Source organism: Drosophila virilis, chromosome 4, assembly GCF_030788295.1.
Source record: "Drosophila virilis strain 15010-1051.87 chromosome 4, Dvir_AGI_RSII-ME, whole genome shotgun sequence".
Taxonomy (NCBI): Eukaryota; Metazoa; Arthropoda; class Insecta; order Diptera; family Drosophilidae; genus Drosophila; species Drosophila virilis.
In genome coordinates, this window is record NC_091546.1 from 7,441,669 (window position 1) to 7,458,239 (window position 16,571).

General features: G+C 40.8%; 1 protein-coding gene across 3 annotated transcripts in view; it reads right to left on the reverse strand.

Moving 5' to 3' along the window:
* Positions 1-5,115, reverse strand: part of Wnt4 (Wnt oncogene analog 4) — a 38,137-nt gene extending 33,022 nt beyond the window's left edge. The window contains exons 1-2 of one of the 3 annotated variants that reach the window (XM_002052540.4): positions 4,997-5,072; positions 2,134-2,831 (exon numbers count right to left, since the gene is read on the reverse strand). In XM_002052540.4, the coding sequence (XP_002052576.3) occupies positions 2,134-2,831; positions 4,997-4,999 (701 nt within the window). In that variant the 5' untranslated portion in view covers positions 5,000-5,072. Of the gene's footprint in view, positions 1-2,133; positions 2,835-4,996 lie in introns of all 3 variants that reach the window. The other 2 variants (XM_032438382.2, XM_032438383.2) reach the window with 2 other exon arrangements.
* Positions 5,116-16,571: the final 11,456 nt, after the last annotated feature.

Genomic DNA, 16,571 nt, shown 5'->3' on the forward strand with positions numbered 1-16,571 from the left:
TTTTTGATATTTGAATTTCATTAATATTTTAATCCTGCAGTCGATACCTATCTAAGCCAAGTCAATGATATCTTTAAAGACTTCGATGGCAAATTCAAAATCAATAAAATTGCTTATTGCAACGCACCTGACGCTGAGTGCAGCAGAGTCGGAGCTGTAGAGAGTGGCTCATCAGCCAAATGGCAAATGGGCAAATGGCTCCGGTAAATAAGCCGATTAATTGTAATCAAGCGGCTTGAACCGTGTACCGTGGCCAAAGGCTGGCTAATGGGCAATAGCTAGGGCTTGTTGCTGTCTATCGATTTGTCTGGCCCGTCGGTTGGGTCAACGCTTGAGCAGCTGAAACACTTTCTACCCCATTGCGACGAGCATAAAGAAATAAAATTAGCCAGCCGTCAGGCTGCAGCGGCAAGTGTAGCGCCCATTTGGCTATTGTGTAATAAAAAAAAAAAACCATAACAAAAAAAAAATTGCGACCACTTTCACAGGAAGGGCCAGGACGCATCCGCAGCTGTAGCTGGAGCAGCAGTTGGAGATGGAGCTGGAGTTGGAGTTGCAATTGTTGTTGGGTGGTTTTGTAATGACAAATAATAACCCAGCCACGGCCGCCCTTCTGTGTCGCCCCCTCTGTGGTGGCCACTGCCCGTTGTCGGTGGGCAAATGAATGTGAAGTGTAAGTAAAATTTACGCTGCAGCCCGTTGCTGCTAATAATCATAAAAAACGACGGCTCGCACATTTTGACAACCGCCTGCCGGCTGCCGGCTGTCGTTCGCAACGCGCAATCCTTGCAATAAAGATGAAAATGTTTTTGGCTGACAGGCGCAAAAAAGCCAAGCAAGTATAAATAATTTTACTTTATTGTTTAAACGCGCCTCGGGGCGTGTCGTAGAGTGGCCGCCTACCAACCGCCGACTTCGACTTCTGGCTCGGGGGATTTATGTTGCATTTGTCAGCAGACTGCGTGCCACCAAGCTGTCGGTGTGGTCCTCGCACTGTTGCACATTTTCATTCTATAGCTATTTATTTGAGTTGGCCTCAGCTAAACTTGGAGATCTAGTGTAAACAAATAAGTGCGACCATTTTGGGGCAATTAAACTGAAAAATTGTTTGGCAAACATCAAAGACAGAATTCGGTGGAAGCAAAAAAAAAAAATTGAAACCTTAATTGGGGGAAGTTTTGATGAAGTCATATTGGAAGCCAAAGTTTTTATTTATCTTTCGTGGAAATCTTGTGTTTAGCAAAATATACAATTGCTTCTATGACAGCGAGTCCATAAAAAATAAATAGCATAGAAACAATTTACAAGAAATATTAAGAGAAAATTATTTTGAAATAAGAAAACAAATTTTAAAAGCTGCTGAAGATAAAATTCTTTTGCAAACATATTTCAAATGCGCGATAAATTTCTATAATTAGCCAAACTGCGTTGTTTTTAGCACTCAATTCAGTCCAATTTCTGACGATTATTCTGAGGGGCATGAGAGGAAGGGAAAGGCAGCAAAAGAGCCTAAGTATTCCCATATTGAGGATTTTTTTCTAATCAAATAAGGCTGAAAGTTATATTTAACCCAAAGCTCCGCATGCTGTAATGTTGTAAGACCTTGTGCACACAAATTTAATAGGACCATAATTACAAGAGCTCCCATATAAAAACATGGCACACGCATATAACTTTAAAGTCCTTAACTTAATGCTTGAAACACATACTAAATTTAGTATTTTATGGCTGGCAAAAGGTCGATCTGACGATCTGCGGTTCAGTCAAGGGTTAGGCAAGAGCTCAAGCTCATCTTTTGAATGCCAGCGAACATATGTTATGTATATACAATTCGTTGCAATTGCAGAAGAGGGCAGAGAGTAAAAGTTGATTTGTGGATGGCTCAATCTGTAGATTGTGTGCCCAGAGGCAGTCGAGGAGGCGATTGCACACACGCACACACACACACAACATGTCAATGGCAATTGGCCCCGGGCCAGAGTATGCCATAAAAACGCATGGGATGCCCTCGGCTGGTCGGGGGTACGTTAATAGGACAAAAGAATTTGACGAGCTGCATCAATTGATGATAAGATTTTGCTTGGGCGCGTTTCCAATTAAGAGTATGCTGCAATAACTGTTAAATGTACTTACTATGGACTCTGCATATCCATGCCGCCTCCCCCGCCAACAGCAATGCCTCCTGCCGCAACGTTTCCTGTGGCGCCTGGGTTCAGCATGGTTCCTCCATAGCCGCCCGACATGCCCTTGCCGCTCAATATCACGCCCAGATTGGCCAGAGCCGGGATCATATGTCCATGTGCGTGTCCTGGTCCAGGGCCATGTCCGGCAGCGCCATGCACGCCCATGCCATGAGTCGAGCCATGGTTCATGACATGCCCATGTCCAATGCCACCGGCTGCCGGCGCGCTTGCCGTGCTGCTGCCCAGGCCGCCGGTGGCCAGGCCGCCGCCCAGCTGATTGATCGCCGCACCGCCAGCGCCAACGGGCAGCTGCATCGTGCCGCCAATGGCTGGGCCAGCCAATTGGCCAGTGGCAGCGAGCATCGCATTGAACATCGAGCTGTTCAGGCTGGGATTGCCCAGGTGCTGCTGGTTGTTGATGTTGCTGCTGTGCAACTGTTGTTGTTGTTGCTGTTGTTGCTGTTGTTGTTGCAGCTGCTGTTGTTGTTGTTGTTGCTGTTGCTGTTGTTGTTGTTGCTGTTGCACATTGGCATTGCTCTCGATGCTCGGCACCAACAGTTGCTGATCCTGGCAGCGTCCCAGCCGGCTAAGTAACTGCAGCAGCAGCATCAGGCTTAGAAATGTTGAATGCATCTTGCACTTGTTCTTCTTCTTGTTATCAGTTAACGGTTAACAGTTATCAGTTAAAAGTTGTGTGTTATCAGTTTTAAGATTGGCTAAATGCTTCGCTTGTCGTTTGGTTCCGGTCTAGAGTCTACTTTTTGGCGTGTTGTTGAATGCGTTTATGTTTGCGTAAGTACTTTGTAGTTAATAAATTACTAAGCGCTAAGTTCTAATCAAATATTGTGTTTATATATTTAAATATGTTCGCGTAATAATGATTTGTATGCAAAAAATGTTTTGAATTATTCTCTGGGACTGCGTGATGTATCAAAAAATTATTAAATATTTTTAATTGCTATTTGGATTATGTATATATATATATATTTATTTAAAGGTTCCTATATTGAGATTATGCAACTTTGATAGTCGTGATATATGTTTGTGTGTATTTATATATATATACGTTAATTAGCTTGTTTCCAACTACTTTGTTTTCGTGTAATTTTTGTTGTTTTTAATTTTCCTGAACTTTTTTGTTTTTTGGACTACTTAATACTTTTCGTTTGATTTGCGCGCTTTATTTTTCTTGGCCGCTACATTTTGTTTTTTACAAACATTTTTTGTTTGTTCCAGTTCACTTTTTGCATGATTCAATCAACTTATTTTTGGTGTGCCAAAGATTTTCACGTGAACACTTCAAACGGTTTTTGGTTTTTCGTGTTTCCTTTGTTTTCACATTATCAAAAATGTTGATTTATTTGTTTTACAGCAGCAGCCGCCGCCTCCTGGCCGATCCAGTTGGCTTCCTGGAAACGTTTAGAGCTGCTCGATAGCCGTGCTGCCGAGGGCGCAACATCAAAAGGCCAGCGATTCCAGACAGATCCCCCGATCGGGCGCAACGAAACCCGTTTGAACAGACGACGCGCCGCGTCTGCCTCGATGCCTCACGCCGATCCATCCATCTAAACAGGCTTAAAGATAGCTCGTTGTTGTTATTTTGGTATTTTATTTTTTAGCAGATTAAAAGGCGCCGACTCCGTCTTTTTTTTAGTATAATGCGCGATTGGGGGCCGGCCGGCCGGCCACGTCTCAAATGCGCCTTTGGCCCGAGATCGAAAGCGCGCGCGCTCCGGAATTGATCACACGGAAGTTCGCGTAGGTTCCCGGTGTCAGCGGATATGGATTAATTCGCGCGAGCTTCTGCCTCGAACTGGGACTCGACTAACTTGCGTATGGATTCTCTTCAATCGAATGTTTGCTTGGGTTCTGCGTGCGGCACACACGTGCGTTCCACAGCTCGTTCGGAACTCGACTGAAGACGACGGCGACGGCGACTGCGACTGCCGCTGGCGACTGGCTTCGTGCGCTCTCGTCTCGTGTATCTTTTGGATTCACAAGCGTCGTCGTTGCCCGCCTCTGATAGGCACAAAAAGTGCGCTCGTTGATGTTGCCGTTGTTGTTGCTGTTGCTCTTGTTGTTGTTGTTGTTGTTATTGGTGTTGTTGCGCATGCTAAAGAAATCCACTGCTGCGCAGCTAGAGCCAGTGGTAGCTGTCTGAGTTTGGAGCGCAAAAGATACAAATGTATCTGCAGGCTGTGCTTGTTCATTAATAATCACGACAACTTGTCAATGCTGCCGCGTTTTGACATGCATCTCCAACTAACTAACTAACTAACTAATCGTTGTTTATCAGCGCACTCTATGTTAAAGTGCCGCTGTTAAACGTCTGCGCCTAACATAACATGCGAAATGTTAGTGGAAAGGTGTGCTCTTAACTGATTGCAATTTGTTGATATGGTATTTCGGTCTGGGTGGTCTGCAATTCCAATGAAATCGGGTGCAGCAATAGAGTTCCAAGAGAAATCCAAAGCCAATCGGAATTGCCAACTATTTGTTGAGCAAACAATTTTTAAATCCACTTTAATTTACACAATGAATATATTAAAGCGAGCCTTAGGCTTAAGCGAGGTTTCGTATGTGGCTTATCAGGCTTTAGCTTTTGATAATCAGCGAATTTTTAGACGAGCTGGATTTTGATCATAGCATATGTTAAGTCAACTTAGGATCAAGATCTTAGTATCTATAAGCACAGCTAAAGCTTTAATGTGTTTTCAAAAATCTGCCTTCTAGGCAGACTTATTGGCAGATGTCCATATCATTAGTTCTTTAATATGTTATGGGATAAATCAAATTGTAAAGATTACACTTACCATTCAATAAGTAATGTTACAAAAATGATTTGTAGCCTCAACGTACTTTCAAAGCAATTTTATGAAATGGCGAGCTAAAGCTACTGACAGTAAAATCAGAAAAACTATTTGATTTTGGCTTTTTATTAATATCTCAGAGAAAAACAGAGATGTGCAGAAACTGTAAATTATTAAATATTTATTTCCAACAAAGATCTTATTTTTGATCCTTTTATTATTGTGGGTACAAACTTTAAATTAATTATAAAGTATTGTATGTATGTTTCTAATTGCGCAGCTAATTGACAGAAAGTATTTGTAATTCGTGCCTGCTGCTGTGATTGTATCTGTGCTACTGCACATCCCTTGTGTGTGGCATGGCATTGCATCTGTTTATCTATAGATAAACGCATAGTTGTGTGTGTATGTGTGTGTTTGTGTGTTTGTTTGCTTGGTTCATCCATCCATCCATCAGTCACTCAATCTGTTGGTTACACACATTTCTCCTTAGGCAAACCCATATCCCAGCACTCGCTCAGCAACTACTTTTCCACTTGTTGTTGTCTAAAAAACTTGAGCTGTTTGCTGTTTACCTTCTTTCTCCTGTCCGTCTGCTGCGTCAACACATTCCCAAAAGGGCAAGGCACTCCACAGCACCACAGCACCGCAGCACCACAGCACCAGAGCACCACAGCAACACGCGACTCCGATACCAGCTAGCCCTGGTATCTTCATGACGTTTTATGGGCCTGCAAATGAGGCAAAAATTGCAGTTACAACTTTTGACCCAAAACCGTAGGCGACATGGAATGCCGCTGTCCCGCCCTCGTCCCGCTCTCGGCCATTCAATATTTGCCCAAGGTAATTACAAAAACAACAAAAATAGAACTTACTTGTATATATACATATATATATATATATGTGTGGGGAGTTGGTGCGTTTGTCGTCGTTGTCGATCATTCGGCTTGTTTATTTGTCCAAACATTTGTCAATTTCATTGAGCTCTGACCAGGCACATTTCCTCATGGGGGCGATCATCATCATCATGCGGCAGAGTGCGGCGTCGGCGAGCGCTTTGATCGGCTTCAGTTTCGGTTCAATTAAGATTCATTTTAACGTTGATATCACATGCTACTCATATACATACAATACTTGCCATGATTGTGCGTTTATCTAATTTACTTTTACTTACAGCACCAACTACACGAACATGTCGACTGCTGGGCGCCCGCTTGCCAGCTGATAAAAAGTATCTGAAGATGGGCCACGGGCCATGGGAATGCTATGGACTAGCTACTAATGCCACACGGCTCTGGCCCTGCTTTTATTGGCTTGACAATGAGCCCGTGTCTCTAGCTCTGTCTCTGTCTCGCTACCACTCTCTCGCTCTCGCCGGCGTGTAAAGGTAAATTGTGAATGTTCTTTGAGTAGTTTTTTGTTTGGGCGCATTTTCAATCAGCATGAGACGCCGTCGCCGAGCTGTGCCCAGCGGGCACACAATGAATGCGTCTCCCTTAATGATTCTCAATGAGCTGAAAGTCTGGACTGCTAATAGACAAACGACGCATTCGGATGATCATAAGTGCAAAAAGTTCTATGGTAAATGGCAGTAAGTACCTAGAACTTAAGTTCTTTAAAGGTATCAAGACATGTGCTGCTTAGCTGTAATATATTTATTTATAATAATTATAGATATTTTAAAAGTAAATATGTAATGTTCGCAATCTAATATTCCGTGATGTGCGAAAGTGCGATTTAAAATTAATATTTAAGCTGTCAAAAAGTATGCAACAAGAAATTGAAATTTTAGAAAAATCGTTTTCAATATTTCTTATATTTCGATAAATATTTGTAATGCGTGGAAATTCTAGTTCTGCTTTATTTTATTTATTAATTTATTAATTATACAATTACGTTTACTCTTCTTCGGGGCATATATTGATTGCATTTAACTTACAAACTAAAAAACCTATTCACATTTTATTTTCAAAATAATATGAAGCATAAAAGCTCTTCTCTCTTCTTTTACTAAGTTACCCTTCAAAAACGAGCCCTTGCTTCAATAATTATTGGCTGACCCCCAAGTAAATGCCACTGCAATAATGCCTACGCATTGACCTACCTCCATCCCTTGAGAAGGTCAGCGACATTGACCAGTCAAATTGATCAATGTTAAATGTAGCGTAAAATTGCATTGCCAAAACATTGTCATTCAAATCACGCCTTTCGTCGTTCCACTCCCCTGTCAGGGATACGCATCTAATGCGTCGATGGCATGCCAGAGTCCATTAGACGCTCAGCTTTTCAGCTAATTGTCGCCAACTGTTCAAAAGGTCTTTGAAGTGACCCCCCAACCCCCCTAGAAAACTGCCGTCCCACAACCCCTGGTAATGTGTCCACTCGCATAGGGAATTTGAAAATGTTGCAGCACATTTCCTGTGTTTGCTGTCGGCTTTGAAAGTCTTCGGAAAAAGCGGAATGCAAACATCCAAAGTTTTCTCATTGTTTATGAAAAGGCAATTTTCGGTTTAAAAAAAAAAAGAAGTTGAAGAAGAAACAAAATTTTGAAGATTCGAAATGCTGAAAAAGCAACACAAATCAAACACTGGCCAAGTCTAAACATTTTTACAGACACCTGCCACTAATGACGTCTTGTTTTGCTGTCTGCTGTCGGTTCTTATTATGACTTGTAAAGAAACTATTAAATGGGGTATACACAAATTATTAGTGGGTAAGTAACTGTTTAGATATTCGAAGGAAGTTTTGAAAAGATCTAAACTGAAATGTCGAGGTTTCCAATGTTTGTCCAAAATTTGTTAGGAATAGTTTTTAGGTATAACATTTATACCTATCTAAGCTATACCATACGAAAGCTTAAGAGCTTGAATTTTTATGAAGAAAGCAGATAGAAAAAAAATTTCCATCAACCCACAAGTTTAAATTGAAAGTTATTAAGGATTGAACAGAATTTATCAAGGTAACGAATGGTTATTAGTAAGGTATAAAATTTATACATATCTCAACTATAATAAAAAAAGCCTTAGTTTCTAATTATTTTCAAGAAACACTTTAAAATATATCAAATCGCGATTTTCGTGCTCTACGGATGGTTGTTTTTTTCATATAACTTTTAGATCCATTTAAGCTTCAAGTAAACATTTTATGAATATGGAAATATATTAGGTATAAAGGTAAAAATGGCACTTATTAATCAATTAAGTTATTATTTAAATGAATTTCTTATTTGTTTAATTCGATTATTTTTTTTTAAATATTTCATTTATGTTTGCTGTTTGTACAGCTCTTTAAAAGTAAAATACAATATAGAATACAGAGGGTATCTCATAGTCAATCAGTCAACGACACATTTGTTGGTTTACCTGTTATTGTTGCAGTTGTTGTTGTTGCGTCTGTCCGTTGTCCGTTGATGTTGTTGGCCTGAATCGCTCAATCATGTGAAGTGGTCAACGTCTATTCTTGGCTCTTAATTGGCGACTAGGCGCCTCCTGATGCACCCATTATGATGCCCCAAGCTGCTGCTGTTGCTGCTGCCATCTTTTAATTTGCTGGTTTTTTAATTTTGTGGCATTCTGCGTTGGAGGCGCAGTCACATCAAAGGCGAAGGAGCCACCGAAATGGCTGCGACCGACTTCAAAGGGGGCAGCTGGCGATGGGGCTCAGGTGCACAGTGAGTGCTGCCTAGTGAATGGCGAGTGCTGAATACTGTATAGTAAATACTGAATACTGCATAGTGACTAGTTGTTGTTGTTGTTGTTGTTTTCTATGCCACACATGTGGCAGCGGGTGCTGCTCTCGTGTTGTTGCGGGTCATCGCGTTGCATGCGACATTAACTTCAGTTCCTGCTGTTGCTTTTGCTTCTGCTTCGGTTCAGTTTTTGCTCTCCAAATTAATTTCATAGCCAATTGCTGTGTGCGCCATAAAATGCACAGCTTCCTCTTCTGCTACGGTTTCCTCTTCGTTTTCAGATGCTTTCGGTTTTTATGGCACTTGGTCCCCAATTGGAAAACGCATCAAAAAACATTTTTAAGGCATTCGCTGCAATTAGTGCGTCATTTATATTTGCAATCCAAAACTATGTGGGAACATGCTGAGGCCCATCTCCATCCACATCTTCATGCCCGGCTCGCAGCTCTATTATAATGGACCCGCATACGCCAAGCGCTGCGGCTGTCAAATTTATGACAAGTTATGAGCGGCCGCAGCATAAACAAAGCCCTGAATCGCACTCATCATTCGGGCAGATGAAAATGATCTTCTTCTCCAACTGCGGCTTAATTGCGACGCAATCCTCTGCCAGGGGCAGGTCATGTTGGTGAAGGGGAGAGGGGGGGGGGGGGGGGGCGCGTAACATTGCCACTTGAGGCAAACTGTGTGTGCGCCTGTTAAGCAGGCGATAAGCTGCGAAGCTCTTTAAGCTGCTTACCGAACAACCTGTAAGTTATGCCCAGGATTTTCACCTATTCAAACGCTTTTCATTCGAGATGGAATAAACGCGAGAGCTAGGCACGAGGCAAGCAAACAAATTGCTTAAGATTTGAATGCAAAAGTTAGAAAGTAAATACTATTCAATTATCCTTATTCGATTATGTTTACTGCTCGAAAAACAAAATTAGGTGTGAAGCAGTTTGAAAATTTTCTGATTTATACAGAAGTATACTTTTTGAAAAACTTAGTTGCATAAGGCAATTGCCTACAAGGGTATAAAATCTTCGGCGTGCCGAAGATATTCTCACTGTCTTACAAAAAACATTACCAAATGAAAGTAAAAACATGTGCGAGAATTCGCATTATAGTTATTATAATTACCAATTATGTTCTATATCCAAGAAAAATGCTTTACAGTCCCTTAGAATTAATTTCAACCAACAGTTTCTGGAAAAATTCGCATACTTTTCATTCGCATTGCCAAATTTCTAAATAAGCAATAGCCATCATTAAATGTTAAAATCTTTAATCTGAGTTGAAATATGCTTCGATTCACATGCAATAAAGGCGAAAGCGACTTCTGGAACAGTTCGGTGCCAACGCCAAAAAGTATGCTGCAAAAACACAGAGGGGAGTCATTTTCGTGGCGTGGCATACTCAATATCAGGCTGGACAAAAGCAGACACGAGCACATCTCAAATTTGCGTGTGCAAAATGCTTGGAGACCATTTCTGGCGCTGCGTCCCGCCTGTGCTGCCAGCTCACACCGCACATCAAAGTCGAAGGAGTGCTATTCAATAAGCGCAAACAATTCTTAAAGCCTGCCCGCCCACATTTTGGAGTCCGCATCGTTGACCCCAGCCGCAGTTACCGCTGCCGGAAGCCGTTGCCGTGGCCCGTTCCTTAAGGTCAGCTTGTTTATGCGCCAAATATCCATAAATAGTTTTACGCTCTTACGGATACGCTGCGAGTCGTAAGTGCGTCGGCAAGGATAAGTGTAGGTATAAGGATAAGCCAGGCGCAGGTCCACTTAAGGTAACAACAGCCAGTGGCAGCGGCGGCAGGAAGGCAGCTAGACACATTTGGGCAAAACTTTTAGCTTCTTTCGAACGCAGGACTCTCCGGATTTCGACTGGGAACAAAGGGAACCAACAAAGGCGCCTGCCAGCTCGAATACAGCTCGGCAATTTAATCAGCTTGCGGCAGGGATGGAGAGAGAGAGAGTGAATGAGATTTTGGGCGCGGGGCCGACTGCTGCCAATGATGTTGTCAAATGGGGCTGCCCCTCTGTTGCCCCCATTCCCATGAACATCCCCGCCCCCAGCTCCGCTCGCAGTCATCAGTTTGTGTTTAATGTGGCGCAAGCGAAAAATTTGCTCAGCTACTTTTGCCTCATTGCCCGACGCCAACAGAATTTGTAATGCCTCCGCCGTAATATTGTTTAAATGTTGTTGAATTTTGATTCAATTAAAGCGGATTTCGAGTACCAGGGCTACGCTTAATTAGCACTGCTAAGGAAAGGGGTTTACTGAAACAAAAAACCCGAGCTACAGGATGGGGGCGAAGGCGCGTGCAGCACTCTATTCACAAGGGTTAAGGGCGCAATGGGAGCAGTCGGTCCTCAAAAGACAATCGACCTGCATTAAATATATTATGCAAAAACCCCACATTCACATTCTATAATATGATAATTCATAAATGTATTATTTATTTTGAAAAAAGAACATTAGAAAATCTTTAATTGTTATTAATAGAGTTGGTCAAATGCGTGATACGGACCTGGTTCCGGAATGTGACTCACTTTAATTTTCTGAGAATCGAAAAGAAAGGCGATATATGCTTGATTTTTGTTTACAGACAGTGCTGCGTTGATCACGAAGCAACTAGTCAATTAATCAGGTAAAATAGTTTCACTTATATATATAATAAATCAAACCGCAAAAGAATCATATGACGTCCTTGCGAAAAGCTGTTTAAATTAATCGAATTAAATTAAGCACAAAAGTTGGGGTGTAGGAAAATAGCTCGCTCGATGGACTAACACATTTATACAAACCTCCTGACATTTAATGCAATTTAAGTAAGCAATAAATTATTCTCATTTAAATAATTAATTAGTTATCTCAAATCCATTAATTGTTGCCTACTATTCAGCAGCATAATTTAATTAGAATTCCAGGCAATTTATACAGCGCCTTAAGATGCAGCACACTTTTTAGCTGCGCAAACAATTTAAGCTAGTTGCCTAATCCCTTAAGCAGATGGCGCCAGCAAACACTGCAAATATCAAGGCAATGTTAACGGTATGGGTTTGTGTCTTAGCTGAGATAAATGTTATTGCGTTTAAAATAACAGAATAATATGGTATTTAACCGAGCTAGTTGAGCTGTTAACATGTTATTTGTGCGGTTGAAAGGCCCACAATAGATGGCGCCTTTTAAATATGGTTTATTTTTAAATGTTTAAATGAATGAAGCAAATGAATTTATGCTTAAATGACAAGCTATTGTTTAAAATGAATTGAAAAAATTGCAACAAATTTAATCTAATAAACGAATCCACAAAAAAAGTTCCAGAAAATTATTAAAATAAATTTATCACTTTGCTGCAGTGCAACTTCAAAGAGGCGGAAACAATATTATAAAAATGCAAAAAAATTTAAAATAAAATGTAAATTTTATTTTGATTTGTTTCCAAGCATAACTTGCAAGCTGCAACTTAAACTGAATCTGGAACTTGGAAAAATTTAAAGGCGCCCATTTCTAATTTAAGCTGACTTAGAAGACATCGCCATTTGCTCAGCTTGCAACTGCAACGCGGTGCAATTTCGTAGTCAGTTTCAACTGCCGCCCAACAGCGACCATTTCAAGCGCACTTCGTGCCACCGCGCTCATGATGATGATGATAATGAAGCTGATAATGATGATGACGATGGCAGCTGAAGTTGAAGGATGCGTGCGCCATAATAAGCTGCAGTCTATGTGTGTGCGCGTGTGTGTGTGTGTGTGTGTCCTTGTGGATGCTACACGCGAACTGCCTGCAGGCTCTGCCAATGCAGCAAACCCGAGCAAGAGAGCGAGAGAGAGAGAGGAAGAGAGAAGGAGAATGAGGTAGGCGTGGCAGGGGTTCGGCCGACTGTGCCCCGGTACACTTGACGCAATCTTAATAACCATGAAGCAGCGTGGCTAATTAGCACAAAAAGCTTGGCAATAACCATGCTCAATGAGGCAGGGCACCAACTGGGAGACTGGGAGACACAACAACAATGCCCCGGTGAGGGCGTGCAACACGCGTTGTATGCTCAACGAGCTCTGCCGCTGCCGTTGCCGCCCTGGGTTGGAGAGTGTGCAGGGGGGACGAGGAGCTTGACGAGAGCGAGCCCCGCAATGCCGGGCAATCTGCTGCACTTGAGGCACAGCCCCGCCTGTGCCCGTGCCCCAGCTGCAGCGCCTGCACTGCGTGTTGAATTTTGGTTCTGCTTTCGGTTTACATATCAAAACAATTAGCTGTATTTTTTTTTTCGTTTTTTTGTTTTACTTTTTGCAGGCACTGTGCTGGGCTGCCGCTTGGAGTGCATTTTGTGCGTTGCCCTCAAGGCCGCGCTGTGCCGCTGATGAATTGGCCAGGTCGGGCCCTCCGCCTGCCCGCCTGTTCGCCCATTGTTAGCACAACCAGCCACCTCCCCCCCTCCCTTTTCCCAAATGGCAGCCCACTCAAATTGTTGCTCAATTGTTTACGTGATGTTTTGCCTAAATTAGAAACAGGCGTGCACGTCCAGTTTCAGTCCTATTGCGTATACGCCCCGTCGCCCGGCTGCTCTTTTTTTTCCACCAACTAACCAACTAGAAACAAGTGTAACTTTTGCCAGTTGCAGGCAGGAACCCTTCGCAACAGTTCGTCTCGCTGAGTCCTCGCCTCAAGCGTTTGCTGCACTTCCCTTGGCCCCGTTAATTGGCTCGCATATTGCCAATTAGGTTGTTCGTGAAAAACGGAAAATTAATTTGGATTTGCTTCAGTTTCAGATTCAGATTCAGTTTCAGATTCAGATTCAGATTCCGATGCCCATTCAAATTCAGTTTGGCTAGCTGCAATGTTGGGGGTCGAGGCCGGCGGGGTCGAGATGCGGTAATTGAAAACTGGGCCCATTCCGGAGGCAGAGCCATAAATTTTCTGAGAGCAACGCAGCAACTCAGCGCTAATGGTAATGGCTGATTGGAAACTCGTTTCCAGCATTAACATAATCGCTTTAAAATTGAAACTCAAACTAAAATGCAGTTAACAACAACAACAACAACAACAACATTAGCACATGAGGCACACACATCGCACACATTTGTTAACCAAAAGCGGACCATTGTTTAGGTGTCTTCTTCTGCTTCTTCTTCTTCATCTGCTTGTTATTTGACAAAAATTCAAAAATTAAAAGCGAGCATCTAGCGCTCCATATATGCACGAGACATACTTCACAAGTTGGGAAGTATTTTAATGAAGTTATGAAAATTTTCAATAAATAAAAAATTAATAAATTTCCTCTCAAGTTTAAAAATGAACTATATTTTCCTAACATATCTTTTTGCATTAATTAAGCTGGTCAAAGTTAAAGTGAGAAAAAAACACAATAAATAAATTTTCTTTTAAGGTTAGGCATCCAGCATTTTTATAATGAAGCACTTCATATGCATTAATTTGGAAAAAGTCAAAGAAACCAAATTTAAATTTTCAAAAATTGAATAAAATAAATAAATGCTGGATTTGGCCACCTTTTCTGGCAGCTCGAGTTGCAGCTAAACAAATATTTTAAATAAATAAATAAATAATTTTCCTCTCAAGTTCTTGACCGTCAGCGAATACTTTTCCTTAAAAAAGCAGTCTAAGTCCTGTTCTGGGAAATCTTTAATTTATTTAAAACTAAATAAACAATAATCTCCTTTCAAGCTTTTCCATAATATGCAAATTAAGACATATTGATATATATGTATATATACATGTACAATTAAAAGACTTGTGAATCTCTTCTAATATTTGAAATACTTTTGAATCGACCCTCGTTCGTATTTGGGGTATGCATTCTCTCGGGTGGCAGCGATATTAACATATCAACATTTGTTAAATGACGTTTGACTTTTGTGTGACAACGCGATATTAATTCAAAGTGGTCCCCTTGCTGGCTGCCCAGTGGCTGCCTCCGTTTTTATTATCATTTTTCTTTTTTTTGTTTTTGGCCAAATAATATATTTAAATAACTCAATTAAGCATAAAACGCAACTGGTGGGCAAACTGCGAGCCATGGAATTCCCAATGAAATGCCATGATATATGGCTAAATAACAATAACTGTCAAGCAACATTTTTTAATTAGCAGCCCAAGCGCCCAGCTCGCTATCATATGAAATGGAAAATAAATTAAATATGCAATTTAACCAAATAAATAAATAAACAAACCGAAGATGTCTGCGCTGGGAGAGGCCACTCAGACGACGACGAAGACGAAGACGACGCCTCAAGGTGTGCCCAACAAAGGTTGTTCTTCTTCGCGTTGTTGTTGTTGTTGTTGTTGTTGATGTTGGTATTTGTAGATATTTGGAATGGAAACGCCAAAGAAATGGAAAGCTTATCAATATATAGAGAACATTTGATACAACATTGATAATAATTAGGGTCATTTCTGCTTGTTGAAAAACTGCATGATATAGAAAAGCAAGGGAATAAAGAAATATTTTCTATATGAATTCGAAATAAATATTTTCTATATAATTTTTGTAATATTACTACTTCTAAGGTATACAAATTTTGACAAATCAAGACTTGAACCACAAACTGAGCTTAAGACAAGCCGGGTTCACGGATTGAAGCTAAAGATACAAAGCGTGTTTTTACTTGAATCATTCCCCAGGCAACAGAATATTCTCTCTATATATTTAAAATTTAATAAGATTTGTGTTTGAAAGGCATTGAATGTTCTGTTGAGAAATAAAAAAGTCAGTACAGGTACAATTGAATGACAGACAATTAGAGAAATATTAAATAATTAATCACATCTTAATCACTTCTGATTATATCGCCATAACTTCAAGCCGGAATAATCGTAGATAAAAAGGCCTCGTTCAACATCTATTTAAGACTCAGCAAACGCTCTTTTAGCTCCATAAGTTATTCACACGGCAGGGCATTAGCTAGTTGTATATGGCCGAAGCCAGTTTTCCTAAGCCCATTTGCGAGATATGCTAACGATTATGGTCTTGAGGTAATCGTCAGCTTCATAACATTTCGAGCAGAGTTTAAAAAATTGCTTATTAATATGAAATAAATGCTTTGGGCCACCAACGATTAACGATAAGCGCGACTAAAAGTTTTTGCCATTTACATCTAATGAATATGCAAAGACATAAAAAGTATCTCTTCATCTAACTCGTCTATCTGTATCTGTGCCCGCATTGGCATATTTGTATATATTGCCTGCATTTGTGTGGGCTCGTTAATATAAACGCTTGTGCATATATTTTGTGCGCCTGGAAGCCGGCCAGAGTGGGCACAAAATGAGCGTAGCTGTTGAAATAAAAACATTTGGCATTTTATTTGATTTCGGCTTATTAAGTTGTATGCATTTCATTACCGTCTCCCATCTGCCATCTGCGATCTTCCATCTCCCATTTCCCATCTCGCAGCTTCGAGCGAGAGTCGCCTCCACTTGGGGGCAGCTTGATACGACCCTCAATTAAAGTATTTTCTGTAATTTAATGATTCAATTTGTGTAGTTTTTATAGCTTAATTAAGGGAATTTGCTTATGGATTTCGAATTGGAAATCAAAATTTGGTGCAACAGTGCGGATGAGTAATTATTTGCGCTGAGGAATCGTTTTTGTTTTTTTTTTTGGAAAATTTAAAATATACAACAGATATGAGAATATTTGATATTGAAATAATTCTCTTTGCCTCAAATAATTTAGGTCTCTTAAAATAATAACGCGTATAATATAATGCTTTTTTTTTGTTTAGAAGGAATTGTTGATCTATATGTATATATAAGATCTGTTGGGTACGTAGTCATAAAGATAAAATATAGATTTACGTCATCTCACTAGGCTGGACTCGGACTTAAGTCAAATGGGCAGCATTGCCATTTCGACTTAATTAAATTTATGGAGATTTC